At 43.6% G+C, this 21,975-nt stretch overlaps 1 protein-coding gene across 4 annotated transcripts in view; it reads right to left on the bottom strand.

Moving 5' to 3' along the window:
* The window catches only part of PTPRK (protein tyrosine phosphatase receptor type K), a 395,839-nt gene that overhangs the window by 79,129 nt on the left and 294,735 nt on the right, over nt 1-21,975 (bottom strand). For all 4 annotated transcript variants that reach the window (XM_040429122.1, XM_040429120.1, XM_040429123.1 and 1 more), the window contains exon 14: nt 858-996. In XM_040429122.1, the coding sequence (XP_040285056.1) occupies nt 858-996 (139 nt within the window). The remainder of the gene's footprint in view (nt 1-857; nt 997-21,975) is intronic.

Below are 21,975 nucleotides of genomic sequence, written 5' to 3' on the forward strand. Positions count from 1 at the left end.
CATGGTAACAGACAACCTTGTGTAGTCTGGTACTGCAGCAATACTCCCTTTCTACTTGCCTTTTACTTTTTGTGAACCTACCCAAGTTTGTTAGCATAAAGCAGGGGACAACTGAAGAGAATATAACTGCAGGAGAAGACTATACAGGTTTCATTTAGTATGTAGTGATCTTTAAATTTTGGAAGCACTGCAAAAAATATAATGCTGTAAAGGTGGACAAATTGCAGGCTACATTATTATTCGGACGTGGATGGACTACAGATCGGCATCTAAGTACATCAGCGGCAATATAAAAGAGTAATGTCCCCTTGGCTTCAATGTATAACTATATTTGGGTAAACGTCAGTCGTTTTGATATCAATACATTTTTCCTTTAAGAAATCGGCAGAATAAATGATTTTTAACATTTTCCAAAAACGTGAGAAATCTACAGTATTCCATTTGCTAGCACAGAGAACCCTGTGTGTGGGCAATCTGTGGTACTAACAAAACATATTCCTGTGTTCTCCTCATATAGATTAGGAAACTCTTAAAAGAAACTTTGATGAAAATTAAATGAAAACCTAAGTTTTTACACGTTGTGTACAGTGTAAGATGCGATTCTATCACTTTTAACTGGCATAACTTTCTATAATGTCGTCCCACGGTGGCCCAATGTACTGGACACACTATCAATGCGGAGAGCTGGCTCCCGGGTTCAGGAGCTGGAGAACCCGCCGGCTGCATTTTACACATACTGTATGCTTATTTCTAACCAGGTTGGTGATACAAGCTCCAAATAGCTCCTTCTCACTCTTGCTAGAATACCTATGACCGTATAGGACAGCATAGCTAATAAGATCATTCAGGGCACTTACCTTTTCTTAACTATTAAAACGACAACTAGTAGAAGTAGGATGAATACCAGTATTCCCGCACTGATGCCAGCTATTTTTACAACCTGATCCGCTTGCTTGGCTGGATCAGGGATCACTTCAGGCTCCTCAGTCGTGGCAGCTACAAACAAAACATACAAAGTGTAAAGACAAAAGCTGGTATATAAAATACAGGCGACATATAAACCATTTTTACTCCCTAAATTCCTACTGGCATAAAATAAAATTTGCTGATAATTTTTGAAGTTTGTCTTCACATATCCCTTACACATGATATCATTACAGGCTTAAAGGGGACCCGTCACCTGCCCTGACATGTCTGTTTTAGGAACTACTTGCATTTCCCACAAAATAAAAAATTCTGGAGCACCTGTTCTTATGATTATGTTTGTACCATTCCTTTATTATTCCTACTCCGACATTTAGGGATGAATTGCCAGCAGTCTGCAATAAAAGGTCCATCTGGGTGTTTCCAGTTGGGAGTCTGTCCATGCACAATCCGACATTGGCAGCTCTGATTGGATAGTGTCAGATTGTGTAACACTCAGCTGGACCTTTAATGCAGGATGCCAGCAAATCAATTATACAGTTCTAGTAGGATTAACAAAGGAAAGACACAACATAGGGCCATGAGATTAGATGTTCCAGAATTATTACATGGTGAATGCAAGCAGTTACTAAAACAGGCATGCCAGGAGAGGTGACAGGTCCTCAATAAATATGAATGCTCACTTGCAATGCTGTTAGTATCAGTCCTCTAGGTTCTAAACATTGCTTGTCTAGCTTAAAGGGGTTGACATCTTAAAAACTGGTGGCATATCGCTAGGATATGCTACCAATATCAGATAGGTGCAGGACCCAGAGGTGGGACAGCCACCCCGAAGTGAGCGGAGTGGAGCAGTGAATGCACAGTTGCCCTCTATTCATCTCTATGGGAGTGCCGGAAATAGCAGAGAGCTGGCTCGACTATCTCTAGCAGTCCCACAGTACCCCTGCTTGCAATATGTATTCTCTATTCTTTTCTATGGGACTTCCAAAAATAGCCATCTATTTTTGGAACTCAAATAGAAATGAATGGATAGCATGCCACATATACATGGTACACACTGCTTCACTTTCAGTGGCCTGGTCTGGAAATAGCTGCAGGTCCCAGAGGTGGGCCAACACCTATCTGACATTGCTACTAGCGATATGCCACCAAAGCCTAAGATGAGACAGCCTCTTTAATGCTCACCCTGCTGCATTTAAGGACAGTGTGATAAAACTTAAAGAGGTTTTCCCATCTCAGACAATGGGGGCATATCGCTAGGATATGCCCCCATTGTCTTATAGGTATCGAGAACGGAGCCCCGAAAGTGAAGGAGAGTGCACTGCGCAGCCGCCCTCCATTCATTTTTTATGGGGCCGCCGAAAACAGCCGAGCACTGGCTTGGCTATTGCCATCTGCTCCATAGAAATGAATGGGAGCAGGCGGTGATTAGCGCTCGGTGGTGGACGGACCCCGGGAAATATGGGGTCCTCCAGCCACAGCGCTCCCCGCTCCGTTCTCGATATAGGTGCAGGTCCAAGCGGTGGGACCCGCACCTATCAAACAAAGGGAGCATATCCTAGCGCTATGCCCCCATTGTCTAAGATGGGAATACCCCTTGAAGTGAGGTTGGGATTTATTTGTACAAGAAAAAAAAAATATATATAGAAATAGGGAATTGAAAAGTAACTATATATATATATATATAAATATATATATATATATATATATATATATATATATCTCCCCTTTTGAACACTATACCATACTGGGTTTGCTGGGAGTCCGGCTTACTGGAAATAGGAGCAATCCACATTCTCCATGATGTGCCCTACACCGGCAGTTTTCATAGTGATCAAGAATTTTGGTGGCACACTTGGTATCATTTCAGCACTGGTACACGGACCATTATATGTCTTTCAAACCTTGTATAGACGTGTTCCTGAACTCCAGTCCCCAGGGTCCACCGCCGGTCATGATTTGAGAATATCCCACAGAATGAATACTTGTGGTAAGCCCTGATACATGGACACTAATTATATCACCTGCTCAATACTAAGAAAATCCTGAAAACATGAGTGGAGGACTGAAGTTGAGGAACTCTGTTGTATAGTTGTTCCCTCTGCAGTATGTGGAAAACTAAGCAGACTACAGTGAAATCCGTATAGCTGAGATGGCTAGTAGCACAAATGGAAAAGTAAAACACAACAATGAGCCATCCATTGCATATGGATCATTCATGGATGCATACTGTTCATAGGAATCAAAAGGAATGTCTCGTCTCAGATGCATCATTCTCAGACTGATGAAGTCAAAATATTAAAGGGCTAGTTTATATCTCCTTGAAGGTTCTGTTTGGGGCATACAGGACACTATAGAAAGAGGCCTCCTGAACAATACAGACTCTATTATAGTCAATGGGATCTGCTAGGCTGTGTTTGGGTCAGTTATGTGCTGAATCCGGCACTTCTGTCATCTTATTCAGACAGCCCAGCATAGAAATGTTCAGGACACAAGCATACATGGTATCCATTGCAAAATACAACTCTGATGCAATGAATAAGAAGAAAACAGAGGGAATTTTGCAACAGCAGCTATGCTTCAAGAGCCAAGAATCCATCATCGCTGCGGTTTTAATATGCTGCTCCAGCCCAGTAATCCAGCCGTGCAGTGTTCTTGTTTAACTTTACATGACCACCCCGATTCATCTGCTCAGCTTTCCCAGTTTACAATAGAGGAGAGGGAAAACTGAAGACTAAGTAAACAGGTACGCATGTCTAACACTACTTATGATATACGGTTTTCAGCCATTAATTGTGCTAAAGTCCAATAGCCCCAAATTTTTATAGTCCAGCAATACTTAATTCTGCAGGGTCCTGATAAAACTAGGATAATTCAGTGGAAAACGTGCAGAGAGATTAGAACCCAGTAAAATGTTTCAGAATTCTTAGCAGGCATGTTTTATCTGAAACGGTTATCTCCAGGCCCATCTGTTTCTCAGATTAGGCTGCAGGCAGCCAGCTGTAAGTCACTTCCAAAGATGCCGTTACAGACTGCGGTTTCTTGTTACCTTCTGGCACCCAAACATAGTAAACTAATCGACGGGGCTGTGGGAACGTAGATCTGGTGGCTATACGAAGGTTGTACAAATCACAACAGGCTAATGGTTCAGACCACTTTCATAAAAATAAAAAAAAGTGTGTTTCAATCCTGCCAAATAACAGTGTCATGGCAATGTGCAATTCCCACTTTATTCCCTCATTGACTGCTATACATATGCATAGTGCTATCGTCATATGCAGTGGCCAGATGCTGGCTGTGTGGTTTTTTTTATGGAAACATTGTGGAGATTCTGGTGATACTCTAATAAAAACACAGCAAAAATGCAACTGTAAGCAGGCTTTTTTTCTGTGTGTTTTTAATTAGTTTCTATGTGCTCGGTGTGAGCATGTGATCATTAATGGAGAAGTTGATATTAAAAAGGGTTTTCCAAGACTTCTATACTGATGACTAATCCTCTGGATAAGTCATCGGTATCTGATCAGAAAAACCACCACACATAATATAGCTAAATGCTTTGCATTGATGGTGGTGGAACCTGATAAAGGGAGGGGGCTGTCATTCTTTCCCTGGATGCAACAAAAGCTTATGTTGGGGTAGAATGGACATTTTTGTGGGAAGTGTTAATTCAAAAGTGTTTTGGTCCCATATTCATTAATTGGACAAGAAGCATTTATAAGGATCCTAGAGCCAATGTTTTTATCAATGGGAGTAGATACCTTCCTATTGTTTCTCTGGATATGGAGAAGTTTATCGAGTTAAATGTGTCCCCTTGATCCGTAGCCGGGAAGTAAAAATGAAGGTGCGGACTAAGATGGGTTTATCAATGGCAGCAAAGATAAATTCTGTTAAAACATTTGGTTGCAACAATTGCTATATATTTTTTTTAAATACTCCTACAAAAATACTACAGATACTGTACAGTGGTGAATGCAATTACTAGTAAATTCAATTGGAAGAATGAGCTTTCAAGAATTGTTATGAGTTACTAACAAAGCCCAATGGGAAAGGGCGGTTTAGCAATTCCCAAATGGCGTTTATGCTATATTGCAGCTCAAGTAGCTGAATCTTTGAGAGAAACGCCCGAGAGTAAGGGAGGTATTTAATGGAATATTACACTGTGTTGATCAAAATCTGAACATGGTGGAATTTCATAAAGCAAAATCATATAAAAATAAAATAAATTGCTGATCCTTTATAGTTCAAAAGTTGCAGGGAAGGAGCTAAAAAAAAAATGTTGGGAATGCAAGCATGGTTTACTGGAACTCCTATATTGGATCATTTGAATATAAAGGAAGACAAATCACTGGTTATGAGGAATGGATAGTAAATGGCATTGACTTTGAACACCCAATTGTATGAGGTGGACACCTTCATACCATTTGAGAGCCTACAAAATTACTTGGGGTTAAAGAGCAGTACATTTTCTTTTTTGTATATTAAACAGATCGCTTTTTAAGAAAATTTGAAAAATATATAAAAATGAGGGTTCAGAGGTATATTTGGTAGTGATGGAAGTTCAGTTTCATGTATATATAAGAAATTGATTAGCATACTGTCGGATAAAGTACAGTTTAAATCTGGGGAACACTGGCAGGTACATTTGGGTGAACACTTGAATGAAAGAATATGGCTCAATATTTGATTATGTGTCCTCTTATTTATTTTATGCACTACTATATTCCGCAGCGCTTTACAGACATTAGCATCAAGCTGTCCCCAATGGGACTCACAATCTGCGTTCCCTACCAGTATGTCTCTGGAGTGTGGGAGGACACTGAAGTACCCGGAGGAAACACGGGGAGAACATACAAACTCCATGCAGATGTCCTTGGTCAGATTCAAACCTAGGATCCCAGGGCTGCAAGGCACCAGTGCTAACCACTGAGCCACCATGTTTCACATAAGGGGAAGGGGGGTTCTCTTTGGGACAGGGGGTTATCCCATGATCAAAAAAATTAAAATCAGACATTATATAATACATGACAGTCTCTTTCAAAGCTAGAACCAACCCTGTACCTCACATCGATTCAGAGATCTCCCAATTCATGGAGAGAAATTAGAACAAACAGCAGGTAGCGGTATACAGATACATCTTATTGAATAACTCAGCAGCTGCTATATTTTTAATTGCATGCGAGTATAAGAGCATTCAGAGCCCCTTTAGTATGCTCTCTCTAAATTACTATGAATCTGAATTTTTTGAAGATTAATAAATGTGGATAAAGGTCCTTTTACACAGACCAATGACCGGGCATTGAGCATTCCTGGAAACACTTGTTCCTGATAGCTGCCCTATGTAAAGGTGTTGCCAAAGGATGAGAAAATTCATAGTTAATTGGGTAATTGTGCATTTCAGCCAGCACCAAAAACTGCTTCTGGGCTGCAGATTGTCCTGTGTAAACTAGAAATAATGGATCTGTATGGGGACAAGCAATCTCACGTAACTGCACATAATACTAATTATGCATTCATCCCAAGTCTGAACATTGTGAGTAGTTGGATTTATAATTATATATACACATACACACACACACACACAAACATACACCCCCCACCATGAGGTCTGTGAGCTAAGGCTCTGGCAGCAGCTATCTCACTGAAGAACAAAAGGTATGGGCAAAAAAAATAAAAAATAAAAAAATCGAACCAGCCATTTTCCATGTGCATGGCCAGATTATAGTACTATTATTGCCTATATCATTTGGTAGAGAAATAATTTATTACTTCCCCTAGCACAATGACCACACATTATCCTACAACCTAAGCATGTGGATGGAGAGATTATCCACGGTTTCTTGTTGTCCGCATCCCCTTGCAGTCTATATCAGACAGGCAGCGGAGCAGTCGCAGTTCTAGCTGACCCCTAACTGAGCACTGGCATTCTCAGGTTGTGATCCAGGTGTAGAAAAAAATAAAATAAAAATAAAAAATAGAAAATCACAACTACCTACTAACTATTATATTCATAAAATGTAATTTTATGGCTGGAGCTACACAGCACAGAATCGCATAAAATACAGCAGTGTTGGCTTTTAGCGGTTATAGGTTAGAGAAACCTGTGCTGCACCTCCATTCAATTCCAATTTGCTGTAAAGCTGCACTGGTGACGCGACACCTGTAGCCCCAGGAAGACACATTCAATAAAATTATATCTAAATTTTTTTTTTAAAAAAATTTAAATTTTAAATTCATGCTGTGAAGTCACAAGACAACCGCATTCAGCGAGATAAACACTGGCTATATATACTTCTAGGTTAACCACTGTGCCTCCAGGGACTGCTTTGTGACAGTATTTACATCTAAAAGCGGCGGTCTTAATAAAGGACCCCCAATGTTTGTATTGTTGGTATGCATGCATTGCGAATGTAGCACAAGTGTCAATACAAACACTGCTAAAAGGCCACAGACACCTTTTGGGGGCAATTTTTTTATCATTGCAGTTTACTCATTTTAGACTAAATTGATCTTTATTACCAATTTAAGCAGCTTTTATTCTACAGCCTTCACGTTCAGTGTATCTGCAGACTACTGCAACCAGTCGGGGAGCTGCTCTCTGCCAGCAGCTGTGTAATACGCAGACCCCCTTTGGTTATGGCGCCCACTCAGCTCGTGACGTTGAAGTCTTATCCGCCATACGTATACTGTGGATGTTAGGAGGGGTTCATCACAAAGAATTTACAAAAACAGCCCATCTTGTAGAAATGAAACAGAATTAGAATAAGCAGCACTAGAAGTCACTCCAGTTGTCTATGTACCCTGGAGCAGAAATCCAAGAAAAGCTGATTGTGGCACATAAGGAGAATGCTGTGGGCACTGACACAGATGCTGCCTATATGCTTTTATTTCAAAAGTAGGACTTTCTTCTCTTTGTAAAATGAATTACAACAGACAGGCATAATAGGATGTATTGGGAAAAACAATGCGCACAATGCTAGGGGTTTAGCAGTATTAGGGATCCAACTGACAAATCTTTATCTGCTCAAGCAGCTCAGAGCTCGGCTCATCATCCTGAGCTCACAAACTATCATCTTGACTCTCATTTTTACAGATTTAGAGGGATTTTTAGAGTGACATACGGATGGCATTAAGAGCATCAAGGGTTTAAACATTGTATTTCTATGATAAGAGGGACAGAAGAGGCAAGAGATTCAACTGTATGCACAAATGTTAAGTAATGTGGGTTGTGTCATTCTAGGAGAAAGTTCTGAAGACAGTAGACAAAGAACAATTCCGGGATTCAAAACTAGCTTTACCTCACAACTATTCAACTATAACAAAGTCAAGGTGTTCTTATATATTATTTTTTAACGTTAACATATAAAGACTCAAGCAAACCCCTGTAAATGGCCTAAAATAACAGATGAATGGATAATAGAAACATAGAATGTGTCGGCAGATAAGAACCATTTGGCCCATCTAGTCTGCCCAATATACTGAATACTATGAATAGTCCCTGGACCTATCTTATATGAAGGATGGCCTTATGCCTATCCCATGCATGCTTAAACTCCTTCACTGTATTTGCAGCTACCACTTCTGCAGGAAGGCTATTCCATGCATCCACTACTCTCTCAGTAAAGTAATACTTCCTGAGGATATTACTTTTAAACCTTTGCCCCTCTAATTTAAAAATATGTCCTCTTGTAGCAGTTTTTCTTCTTTTAAATATTCTCTCCCCTTTTACCTTGTTGAATCTCTTTATGTATTTAGCAGTTTCTATCATATCCCCTCTGTCTCGTCTTTCTTCCAAGCTATACATGTTAACGTCCTTTAATCTTTCCTGGTAAGTTTTATCCTGCAATCCATGTACCAGTTTAGTAGCTCTTCTCTGAACTCTCTCCAAAGTATCAATATCCTTCTGGAGATATGGTCTCCAGTACTGAGCACAATACTCCAAATGAGGTCTCACTAGTGCTCTGTAGAGCGGCATGAGCACCTCCCTCTTTCTACTGGTAATGCCTCTCCCTATACACCCAAGCATTCTGCTAGCATCTCCTGCTGCTCTATCACATTGTCTGCCTACCTTTAAGTCTTCTGAAATAATGACCCCTAAATCCCTTTCCTCAGATACTGAGGTTAGGACTGTATCTCTGATTGTATATTCTGCTCTTGGGTTTTTACGCCAAGGGGCATTATCTTGCACTTATCAAGATTACATTTTAGTTGCCAGATTTTTAACCATTCCTCTAGTTTTCCCAAGTCCTTTTCCATTTGGTGTATCCCTCCAGGAACATCAACCCTGTTACAAATCTTTGTGTCATCAGCAAAAAGACACACCTTACCATCGAGGCCTTCTGCAATTTCGCTGATAAAGATATTAAACAATATGGGTCCCAGAATAGATCCCTGAGGTACCCCACTGGTAACAAGACCTTGGTCTGAATATACTCCATTGACTACAACCCTCTGTTGTATGTCCCTCAGCCACTGCCTAATCCATTCAACAATATGGGAGTCCAAGCCCAATGACTGCACTTTATTGATAAGCCTTCTATGTGGGACAGTATCGAAAGCCTTACTAAAGTCTAGATAAGTGATGTCCACTGCAACTCCGCCATCTATTATTTTAGTCACCCAATCAAAAAAAATCAATAAGATTAGTTTGACATGATCTCCCTGAAGTAAACCCATGCTGTTTTTCATCTTTCAATCCATGGGATTTTAGATGTTCCACAATCCTCTCCTTGAGTATGGATTCCATTAATTTCCCCACTATTGATGTCAGGCTTACTGGCTTATAGTTGCCCGATTCCTCCCTACTACCTTTCTTATGAATGGGCACAACATTTGCTAATTTCCAATCTTCTGGGACGACTCCTGTTACCAGTGATTGGTTAAATAAATCTGTTAATGGTTTTGCTAGTTCACCGCTAAGATCTTTTAATAGCTTTAATCACCTGCTTTCTCTACTATTTCTTTGAGCACTGTTCTCTGATCCTCCCACTGCTGACATCATCTTGCTGGCTGCAGAAGGTGACATTCCGTGCAAAAGTCACTGCTGCAGCCAATCGTTGGCCTTAGCCGTGCATGAGACATCTCTGCTGAGGCCAGTGACTGGCTGCACAGATGACATGTGTGCACAGAATGTCACCACTGCAGCTAGAAAAAATAAAAAACAGCAGTGAGGATGGAGCACAGCGCAGAAAGCAAAGGAGTAAACACAGATGAGTATTGATTCGTTATTTTAGGCCATTTTCAGGAGAAATTACCTCTGTAATGTATTTTCTGACATCACCAGCTCATGCCTGGTTATCCTGCTTACTGGAAGTCTGTGAGCAATTTTGGCTGTGCAAAATTGCTGACAGTTCAGTGAGCAGCTGCTCAGCCACTCTGCTGAGTGCTGGCTGTAACAGTGCTTTGTTTGGATGCTACAGCTTTCACTCAGAAGGGAGGGGTTGTGAAGCAGCTGAAAGGAGCACTCACAGTAAAGTTTGCCTCCAGTGCACTTGCAGGTACAGAATCTGGCAGAATAAAATGTCATATTCGCACTACTCCTGATAATACTTTAAAAAAAATACGCATGTCTTGCTCTTCCCAGCCCCTACCCAGTGTTGTCAGTAGTTCTGCATAGTCAAAACTTCTAACAGACACCGTGTAATTAAAAGGTCCATGTATACAGGACATACATTGCTCAATAAAAATTTGGTTTTAGGCACATTTAGTCCTTCAGGTATACATCATCAACATTAACACAGTGGATAGGATCAGATATTTCTAATAAACCTGCTTATTGTACATTTGTCATAGCATTACTATTTATCATGTGCCAACGCAATAGACACATTTCCTATTTTGTGGGCAATTGCAGCTTCTGCTACAACAGGGGACAAGGATGCTATAAAATTGCCTGCTTTTAAGAAGGTGTATAAACTTCCACTACTTAAGAGAGACAAATCAAGAGCACACAGCAGAGATGGAGTTAACCATGTTATTATAAACCACTATAAACTACACAGACAGGAGAAGAGCTCCTCTTGTTGTAGTGGTGATTTACTTAATAGCTCCTGCCAAGGACCACTGCTTTGAAATATGTTCTCAGCAGGAAGCACCACACTGGCATTAGCAGGACAGCTACGGATACAAGATTTCCTTTCGAAGAAAGACATTATCAGATGTGATTTAAAACTCTGGGATTATTTTATCACATTATACCATCCCTGCACAGCAAACGATGCAGCAGGAGGTATGCAAGTATAATAACCAACAAGATACAAATGCACTACCTACAAGTGATTCATACCAATTCCAACCATTAGTACATAAAATAGCATGTAGCTCGACTTCATCAGAAAAAAGCTAAACTAAAAAACAGGTACTGGGTAACAAGTTCAACACTTATTATAACATTCATCTCTAAGTATGAAGTGTAGAACAGAGCTAACTGCTAGGATGACCCCTGAAAGACAGCTCAACTACTTTAGATGACAAGTGTGTTCTAAAACAGTCAGGAATGTCACCGGGCCCATTACTGGAGCCCATCATAAAAGCATAGCTGGTATTTCTCCCTAGTGAAGGTGAGGACTCTGAACACTATTAAAGGTAAGAAGGGTAATTAAATATCAACCTATGCATTATTCCTATGGTAACATGACAAAGATGAATTCATCCAATCTTTTATGAGAAATTATTTTAATGAAATAAGGATCTATTAAATGTTGAAAAGAGTTCCCGACCCGGGCTCTTTCATGATTAATGATGAACGACACCAGTAACAAGAAGGGTTAGAGATCATCCAAAGGACTCTATGCAATTTACATCTCTTCTGTGCGTCATAAAAGCTTATGCATGAGGTGATATCTGATCATTGCGTAGTACAGAAAGACAAAGCATAAAAACATAGAAAAAAAAGGAATAATGAATAAAAGATCATGATCCCTGTGATGGCTATTTATGAACAGTTAAACAGAGGTGTCAAGAGATATCATATAGCTCCAACCTCCACTGAGAGGTCAGACTGACTTATCAGCTTAAAGGGGTTGCGCCATAAACTACTTTTCACTCTAGCATGTATTTTCATCAATTACTCTAAGGGCTCAAGAGCACGGTCGTAAGTGTTTTGCCGATCTGCAAAGCACAGATCCCGACCGAGTGCATGCCACTATTTTTTTTTTACTTTTGTAGAAATGTCCTATCCTTGTCCTCAAAACGGACAATAATAGGACATGTTCTAGTTTGTTTTTTTTTTATGCGGGACCACGGAATGGACAGCAAACTGTGTGCTGTTCGCATCTTTTCTGGCCCCAATGAAATGAAAGGGTCCACATCCGAGTCGTGTGCATGAGGGCTACCCCCTATTCTTCCTTGGTTAGTTTTTTTTTTCTCCCTTCAAATTTACCTCATTTGCAGTTTTCTCTTATCCCCCATGTTTGAAGCCTACTTCCTGGTTTGTCATGTGACTGGGGCAACATCATACTTTAGGGCAGTGAGATGTTTCCTGATATCAGCAGATCATGTGACACTAACACACCCCTTGTTTTCACCAATGAGGCTTCCTATGTCCAACATTATAAGGCCCCTTTCACATGGGCGAGAACTCCGCGCGGGTGCAATGCGTGAGGTGAACGCATTGCACCCGCACTGAATTCAGACCCATTCATTTCAATGGGGCTGTGTACATGAGCGGTGATTTTCACGCATCCCTGGTGCGTTGCGTAAAAATCGCAGCAAGTTCTATATTGTGTGTTTTTTTCACGCAACGCAAGCCCCATAAAAGTGAATGGGGCTACGTAAAAATATCGCAAGCAAGTGCGGATGCAGTACGATTTTCACGCATGGTTGCTAGGAGACGATCGGGATGCGACCCGATCTTTATTATTTTCCCTTAAAACATGGTTATAAGGAAAAATAAAAGCATTCTTAATACAGAATGAGAGGTTTAAAAAAAATACATTTACCTCACCCCATCCACATGGTCCATCACCATGGTGATGGACCATGTGATGAGCGCAGTGATGTCAAAGGTCCTTTAGCCAGGTCCTGAAGAAAGTAGAAAGAAGAGGAGATCCGCTACGCGACCAAGTGGATGGGGCGAGTTAAATTTGTTTATTATTTTTAACCCCTCAATGGACATTTTACTAAGCATTCTGTATTAAGAATGCTATTATTTTATCTTATAAGGAAAAATAATAAAATCTACAGAACACCTAACCCAAACTTCTGTGAAGTAGTCCGGGTTCGGGTCTGGGTACCAAACATGCCAATTTTTCCCACGCACAAGCAAAACGCATTAAAACGCTTTGCACTCAAGCGGAAAAATCGCGCATTTTCCTACAACGCACGTGCATCTTGTCCGGCCCTCTCATGCGACGCCCGCGTGAAAGAGGCCTAAGAATCCAATGCAGGATGTAACCAACAGAAACTGAAAATAAAAATAGCTTTGGCCACAGGGAACAATAGTAGGCTAATAACTTTTGAAAAAGGCAATTTTGATAAATGGTAATATATTAAAAGGAACCTGTCATGTGGATATTTGATTATAATCTAACTAATTATATACAATCATTAACTACTAAAAAGTACCTTAGATGTATTCACTTACTGGTGTGACAGATGGTTACCTCATAACATACACACAAAGATGCCGCATGCTAATGAGCTGATTGGAGTCCGGCGTGATGTCATTGAGTCCAGCGTATATTTAATTAACAGCTATAGCCACTCCCCTGCCCACCTGCTGCTGATTCATACGGAAAATAACTGTCAAGCAGGTAGGCGGGGAGTGTCAGGAGCTCATGAATATTCATGACTCATCATTATCAGCTGGAGCTTTTCAATACAAGATGTTGGCAGATTGACTGGGTCAATTAAAGAAAGTGACCCAGCATTGTGCTAAGAGAATCAGTCACTTATTTATGTTGCCCTTAGTTAGGACACCATAAAACTGGTGACAGGTTCCCTTTAAAGGAATATCTGTTGGGCTAGATTTTATATTATTGACCCAACCCAAACTCTTGACGGCAGGCAGTACAGGTGCGGTGTCCACAGCAAAATCATTCGGCAGCCAGGGACCCAGAGGAGGACAGAGGCGGTTTATATCATTTCTGTCTTCTCTTATCCAGGCTGCACAATGCTCAATGAGTGAGGTGCAGTGAGTAGTGCAAGTGGAATCACATGATTTCAAGATGTTCTCCAGGTACAGCAGAGCTGCTGGGTCTCAGTAAACCCAGTCCAGCTCCACAAGTGGAAAATGCCATGCAGGGGCTGTTTTCCTCTATAGGTGCAAAGTAAAAGGAAAAAAAAAATATATAGTGTAAATGTTACCCAGGAATCTTTTGTGGGCTCTTTTGGACATGCACTGTATAATGTACCAAAAGCAGAAAAATACAGCATTACAAATGTTAGGTATGATATGGTATGTTCGGTATCAAAAAAAGAAATTAAAATTACAAATATAAAGGGGTTTTCTGTAAGAGAAAAATAATAGTTTTATAGTTCTGACAGTACTGTGCAAAAAATAATAATATATCAATACTCACTTCATGTATCCTCCGTAACAGTACTTCCTGGTCTAGAGATTATGTTCCAACACAGGGGCATCTGACCTCTGCAGCCTCTCTCAGCCTGTAGCAGGTCAACACTGATGCACAGTGAGAGCAGTATGCCAGAATCCCCTGTGTACTGTTGGCCTTCTTCAATACTCAAAGGGGTTATCCAACATCATACAACAGCTTCTGGTCCTTGCACCGCCGCTTCTCCCTGTACACGGATGAAAACATCCGGTGTCGGGGGGGAGGGAGCAGCCAATGCTTGGCGGGGATGAGCCTTCCTACCATCGTGGGTGACGCCAGGGAGGCTCGTCCCCGTCTGCCATTGGCTGTGTACGATCACCTGACACTGTGCAGCTCTGCAGGAAGAGCGCACTGGATCTCCAGAGTGGCGGTGCCGTCTAGACCAGGAGAGGCAAGATCTTTTATTTATTTTTTGACTGATATTGGGATCTGATCTAAGGTCTGATTAGCATTGAGGGTTGGATCTAAGGTCTGATTAACACCAAGTGGACTGATCTGAGGTCTAATTAACATTGGAGGTCTAATCATAAATATGTTTTTTCTTATTTTCCTCTTCCAAAAACTAGGTGCATCATATAAAAACAACAATTATGGTATATAATATTCAAATTTTGCATAATATACTCTGCCATAGCTGCCCTGAAAGCGATATAACTATGATCATTATCTACAGAAAAGGTAGGTCACTAAATAAAGCAGTGACAAAAATCTATTGCGACATACTGAATACTGATTTGAATTGCATATGACAAGGTAAACGGCGCATGGACCAAAGGACTGTGGAACAATGATCAGACAGGCACGCTTCCCAGTGACAGCTTCTGCTATCCCACTGCTGGCATAAGAGGCTTAGCAACAACTTTATTATATGTTTTATAGATGAGGACTAACAGCACCGCAGATTCAAATATGAGGAAGCATTACAATGTAAAAATACTATATATATATATATATATATATATATATATATATATATATATATATATATATACACAGTCATGTGAAAAAATTAGGACACCCTTTGAAAGCATGTGGTTTTTTGTAACATTTTTAATAAATGGTTATTTCATCTCCGTTTCAACAATACAGAGAGATTAAAGTAATCCGACTAAACAAAGAAAACTGAAGAAAAGTCTTTTCAAGATCTTCAGGAAATGTCATTCTACAAAAATGCCTATTCTAACTGAGGAAAAAGATAGGACACCCTTGCCCCTAATAGCGAGTGTTACCTCCTTTGGCTGAAATAACTGCAGTGAGACGGTTCTTGTAGCCATCTACCAGTCTTCGACATCGGTCTGAGGAAATTTTACCCCACTCCTCAATGCAGAACTTTTTCAGCTGTGAGATGTTTGAGGGGTTTCTTGCACGTACAGCCCTTTTCAAGTCACCCCACAGCATCTCAATGGGATTCAAATCTGGACTTTGACTTGGCCATTCCAGGACTCTCCATTTCTTCTTTTTCAGCCAACCTTTGGTTGATTTACTAGTATGTTTTGGGTCATTGTCATGTTGCATGGTCCAGTTCCGCTTCAGCTTTAATTTTCTAACTGATGGTCTCACATGTTCTTCAAGCACCTTCTGATACACAGTAGAATTCATCGTGGATTCTATGATGGTGAGCTGGCCAGGTCCTGCTGCAGCAAAGCAGCCCCAAACCATGACACTTCCACCTCCATGCTTCACAGTTGGTATGAGGTTCTTTTCTTGGAATGCTGTGTTTGGTTTACGCCAAACATGTCCTCTGCTGTTGTGTCCAAATAATTCAATTTTGGACTCATCTGTCCAAAGAACATTATTCCAGAAGTCCTGGTCTTTGTCAACTTTATCGCTGGCAAATGTCAGTCTGGCCTCGATGTTTCTCTTGGAAAGCAAAGGTTTCCTCCTTGCACACCTCCCATGCAAGTTAAACTTGTACAGTCTCTTTCTGATTGTAGAGGCATGTACTTCTACATCAACAGTAGCCAGAGCCTGCTGTAGTTCTCGAGATGACACTTTAGGGTTTTTGGATACCTCTTTTAGCATCTTGCGGTCTGCTCTTGGGGTGAACTTGCTGGGGCGACCAGTCCTGGGCATGTTGGCAGTTGTTTTGAAAGCCCTCCACTTGTAGACTATCTTCCGGACAGTGGAATGGCTGATTTCAAAATCTTTTGAGATCTTTTTAAATCCCTTCCCAGACTCATAGGCTGCTACAATCTTTTTTCTGAAGTCCTCTGACAGCTCTTTTGCTCTCACCATGGTGCTCACTCTCACTTCAACAGTCAGGAGCACACCAAACTAAATGTCTGAGGTTTAAATAGGGCAAGCCTCATTCAACATGCAGAGTAACGATCTACTAATTATGTGCACCTGGTGTGATATACCTGTGTGAGATCTGAGCCAATTTAAGAGGGAATACATGTGAGGGTGTCCTATCTTTTTCCTCAGTTAGAATAGGCATTTTTGTAGAATGACATTTACAGAAGATCTTGAAAAGACTTTTCTTCAGTTTTCTTTGTTTAGTTGGATTACTTTAATCTCTCTGTATTGTTGAAACGGAGATGAAATAACCATTTATTAAAAATGTTACAAAAAAACCACATGCTTTCAAAGGGTGTCCTAATTTTTTCACATGACTGTATATATATATAGTGTAAGAGTAATAGGAAAACATTAATAGGGAAACAAAAGGTGAACATAGAAAAATATTAATAATGAATATGAGTAAAAACCCTCCACTGCAGCCACATAATGTTACATTATCACAGGAAGGGGGTGCTCAATTATTACTCTACAAAAATAAGCGAGGAGGAAAGTTAAGATGATGGGAGGGGATCTAGTTTTATGCTATTTCTGACTCTCGTTTCTATAAGAAAGAGAACTGAACAGAAAACTCAGTTGAGCTGCATGCAGTGATGACATACTGCCAGTAGGTGTCACCACTTTCTGACCAGCAGGGACCCAAATTTTTCTTGACACAGCACCACTCCTGATCTACTAATGTACTGTCATGGTCTTACCTGCTTGCTGCTCTCCTTCGTTTGACATGTGCTGGCGGCCATCTTGGGTCCTGGGTTTCTTGTAGCCTTCCACCCTGCGGCTCCTCCTTCCCCTGGGAGGAGCTGGATGCCTAGCTCATATATATAGGAGGTCTGTGGCTTCAGTTCCTTGCTTGGTCCTCTTGTGTTCACATGCTTCTAAGACTGCTGCTGCTTCTGGTTCCTGATCCTGGCTTCGTCTGACTACCCTGCTGGTTCCTGATCCTGGCTTCGTCTGACTACCCTGCTGGTTCCTGATCCTGGCTTCGTCTGACTACCCTGCTGGTTCCTGATCCTGGCTTCGTCTGACTACCCTTCTGGTTCCTGACCTCTGGCTTCGCAAAGACTCTGCTCGGTTTCACCATCCGTTTGGACTTTTGCTTTACAGCTTTATTTTCAATAAAGCCTTCTATTTTCACTTATCTCTTGTTGTACGTCTGGTTCATGGTTCCCTGACATTAGGACCAAGCCATGAATTCTGACGGTACAGGGCCATCCTCGCTACCCACGCTGGTTGCCAGACTTGATCAGCAGGATCACCTGTTGGGTCGGTTCGCTGTGGCGTTGCAAACCCTGCTTGAACGCACGGCTCATTTCGCTCCCGTTGCCGATGGGTCGGTTGTCGCTCCTGGGCTCGCTCCTACTGCCGCTCCGGTTGTTGCGCCAGAGTCTACCCCGACACCTGTTGTTGCGCCTGTGGTGTTTCGGGGTATGACCGGTTCTGCCCCTCTTCCACAGCGCTTTGGGGGAGAGCCAACTCAGTGCCGAGGTTTCCTTAACCAGGTGGGCATTTATTTCGAGTTGCTGCCACATGCCTTTCCTACTGAGAGATCAAAGGTGGGCTTCTTGATCTCGCTGCTCTCGGACAAGGCCTTGGCCTGGGCCAGCCCTTTATGGGAGAACAACAATCCGGTGGTTGCCGAGTTTTCCGGTTTTGTTGCTTCTCTTCGGAAGGTATTCGATGTGCCGGCTCGTGCTGCCTCTGCTGCGAAGCTCCTTATGTCCATCAGACAGGGTTCACGATCCGTAGCTGAATACGCCATTGAGTTTCGTACCCTGGCAGCAGAGGTGGGCTGGAATAATGAGGCTCTGGTCGCTGCTTTCTCTCATGGTCTCTCGGATGCCTTGAAGGATGAGGTTGCGGCTAAGGACCTACCAGTTGAGCTCGAGTCTCTTATTTCTTTCCTGATTTTGATTGACACCAGACTCAGGGAGAGACCTTCCTTTAAGGAGAACCTGCGGAGGTCTTCTAACAGATTGGTGCCTACGTTTGCTGTCCCACCCGTGCCTCCCTCTCCTCCCACGCCTCCTGGGGATGACTTGTCTGGGGGTGAACCCATGCAGCTGGGGTTTGCTCGCCTGTCCGAGGGGGAGAGGGCACTCCGGAGACGCGAGGGCCGATGCATGTACTGTGGTCTCGGTGGGCATTTTCGGTTGGCATGTCCGAACCGTCCGGGAAACGCTCGTACCCTGAGATCCTGTCGGGGGCAGATCTTGGGTGGAGTCTCCTCGTCCCCGGTTTCCCGTGTTGACAAACCACTGATCACTGTTGTCCTCTCCTGGGTCGGGGGCTCGGTGACGACCCAGGCGTTGGTGGACTCTGGTGCTGGTGGTTTGTTCATTGATAGTGTGTTCGCTGCCGCCAATTCCATTCCTCTGCAGGCTCGAGGTTCCCCACTGGCTCTTGAGGCGATAGACGGCAGACCCCTTCTGCCGCCACACGTGACTCATGAGACCCTTCCAGTGGGGATAGCCATTGGTGCCGTTCACAGAGAGTCGGTCTGCCTCCAGGTTATTTCGTCTCCACACTACTCGGTGGTCTTGGGGTACCCCTGGCTCCAGAAACATAATCCGACTTTCGATTGGAGATCGGTCGAGATCCTCTCGTGGTCACCGCAGTGTGGGGCTAGTTGCATCCATGGGTCTGTCAAGTTGCTGTGTACTTCCTCGGACTCTCTGTTGCCTCCTGAATACGAGGAGTACCGGGATGTATTCGATAAGGTGCGCGCGGTTGCCCTACCTCCGCACCGCCCATACGATTGTGCCATAGAGTTACAATCTGGTGCCGTTCCTCCTCGTGGCAAAGTCTATCCACTGTCGGTAGCGGAGAATGAGGCCATGGAGGAGTACGTGAGGGAGGCGCTTTCACGCGGACACATTCGCAAATCTTCGTCCCCGGCAGGGGCTGGATTTTTCTTTGTGAAAAAGAAGGGCGGTGAGTTGAGGCCTTGCATCGATTACAGGGGTCTCAATCGCATCACGATCAAGAACGCTTACCCGATACCCTTGATTTCCGAGCTGTTCGATCGCCTTAAAGGGGCCACGGTCTTTACCAAACTCGACCTGAGGGCGGCATATAACCTGGTAAGGATCAAGGCGGGCGATGAGTGGAAGACCGCGTTTAACACCAGGACCGGTCATTACGAATCCTTGGTTATGCCCTTTGGGTTGTGCAATGCGCCCGCAGTCTTTCAGGAATTCATCAACGATGTTTTCCGTGACCTGTTGCAGCAGTGTGTGGTAGTCTATTTGGATGACATCTTGGTATATTCTGAATCCATGGAGGCCCACATTCTGGATGTCAGACGAGTGTTGCAACGGTTACGAGAGAACAAGCTGTTCGGTAAGCTTGAGAAATGCGAATTTCACCGATCCCAGGTAACCTTCTTAGGTTACATCATTTCCGCTGAGGGGTTCTCCATGGATCCTGAGAAGGTTTCGGCTGTCTTACAGTGGCCCCAGCCCAGTGGTCTTCGTTCCCTGCAGCGCTTTTTGGGCTTCGCCAATTATTATCGGAAGTTCATCAGGGACTTTTCCATGCTGGCCAAGCCTCTCACGGATCTGACCAGGAAGGGCAGTAATTCCCAGGTCTGGCCGCTCGAGGCCATCCGAGCTTTTGAGGCCCTAAAGTCCGCCTTTGTGTCGGCTCCGATTCTGTCGCATCCCAACCCTGGGTTGCCCTTTGTCCTCGAGGTGGACGCGTCTGAGACGGGAGTAGGCGCCCTTCTGTCTCAGCGTAGAACACCAGAGGGTCCTCTGCTTCCTTGTGGGTTTTACTCCCGGAAACTGTCTTCCGCGGAGTGCAACTATCAGATTGGTGACAGGGAGTTATTGGCCATCGTGCAGGCCCTTAAAGAATGGAGGCACTTGCTCGAGGGTTCGCTGGTTCCGGTTCTCATCCTGACGGACCACAAGAATCTGACCTACCTTTCTGAGGCCAAGAGATTGACACCACGTCAGGCCAGATGGGCTCTGTTCTTGTCACGTTTTAATTACGTGGTCTCCTACCTACCCGGTTCCAAGAACATCAGGGCGGATGCCTTATCACGGCAGTACTCCGAGCTGTCCAGGGAGGAGTCGATTCCGACTTCGGTCATACCTCCGAATCAGATCCTGGCCGCCATTCGCACCAGCCTGACCTCTCCCCTGGGTGAGCAGATTTTGGCGGCTCAATCTGGTGCTCCCTCTGGGAGACCCAACGGCAGATGTTTTGTGCCTGAGGAGTTGCGCACTCGGTTGTTGCGAACCTACCATAACTCCAAGACCGCGGGGCATCCTGGAAAGAATCAGCTGTCCTGGGCTGTTTCACGTCTGTTCTGGTGGCCTTCCCTACGTTCCGACATCGCCGCATATGTAGCGGCATGCTCCGTTTGTGCCCAGAGTAAGTCCCCTCGGCACCTTCCGTTGGGCCTTCTGCAACCCATAGCCACCGGGGAGCGCCCATGGTCACACCTGGGGATGGATTTCATTGTGGACCTCCCTGCATCCCGAGGCCATACGGTCATTCTCATGATTGTGGATCGGTTTTCCAAAATGTGCCACTGTGTTCCTCTCAAGAAGTTACCCTCTGCACAAGAGTTGGCCACGATTTTTGCCAGGGAGGTCTTCCGGTTGCACGGTTTGCCTAAGGAGATTGTGTCGGATCGGGGGAGTCAGTTTGTGTCCAGGTTCTGGCGCGCCTTTTGCTCCCAGTTGGGGATTCATCTCTCCTTCTCCTCGGCCTACCACCCTCAGTCCAATGGGGCCGCAGAACGATCCAATCAGGCCTTGGAGCAATTCCTTCGTTGCTATGTCTCCGATCACCAAGACAATTGGGTTGACCTCCTGCCTTGGGCTGAGTTTGCCAGGAACACGGCGGTGAACTCTTCCTCTGGGACGTCTCCCTTCATGGCCAATTATGGGTTCCAACCTGCCGTGTTACCGGAGGTATTCTCTCCCCAGGATATTCCGGCTGTGGAGGATCACCTTTCCGTCCTACGTGCTTCTTGGGTACAGATCCAGAAGTCCCTTGAGGTCTCTGCGCAGCGCCAGAGATTCCAGGCTGATCGCAGACGAGCGCCTGCTCCTTCCTACCAGGTCGGAGACCGTGTATGGTTGTCCACCCGCAACCTCAACCTTCGAGTGCCCACTCCCAAGCTGGCGCCTCGCTTTGTTGGTCCCTTCCGAGTGCTTCGCAGGGTAAACCCGGTAGCCTATGCCCTTGCGCT

Source organism: Bufo bufo, chromosome 4 (assembly GCF_905171765.1).
Source record: "Bufo bufo chromosome 4, aBufBuf1.1, whole genome shotgun sequence".
Lineage (NCBI taxonomy): Eukaryota > Metazoa > Chordata > Amphibia > Anura > Bufonidae > Bufo > Bufo bufo.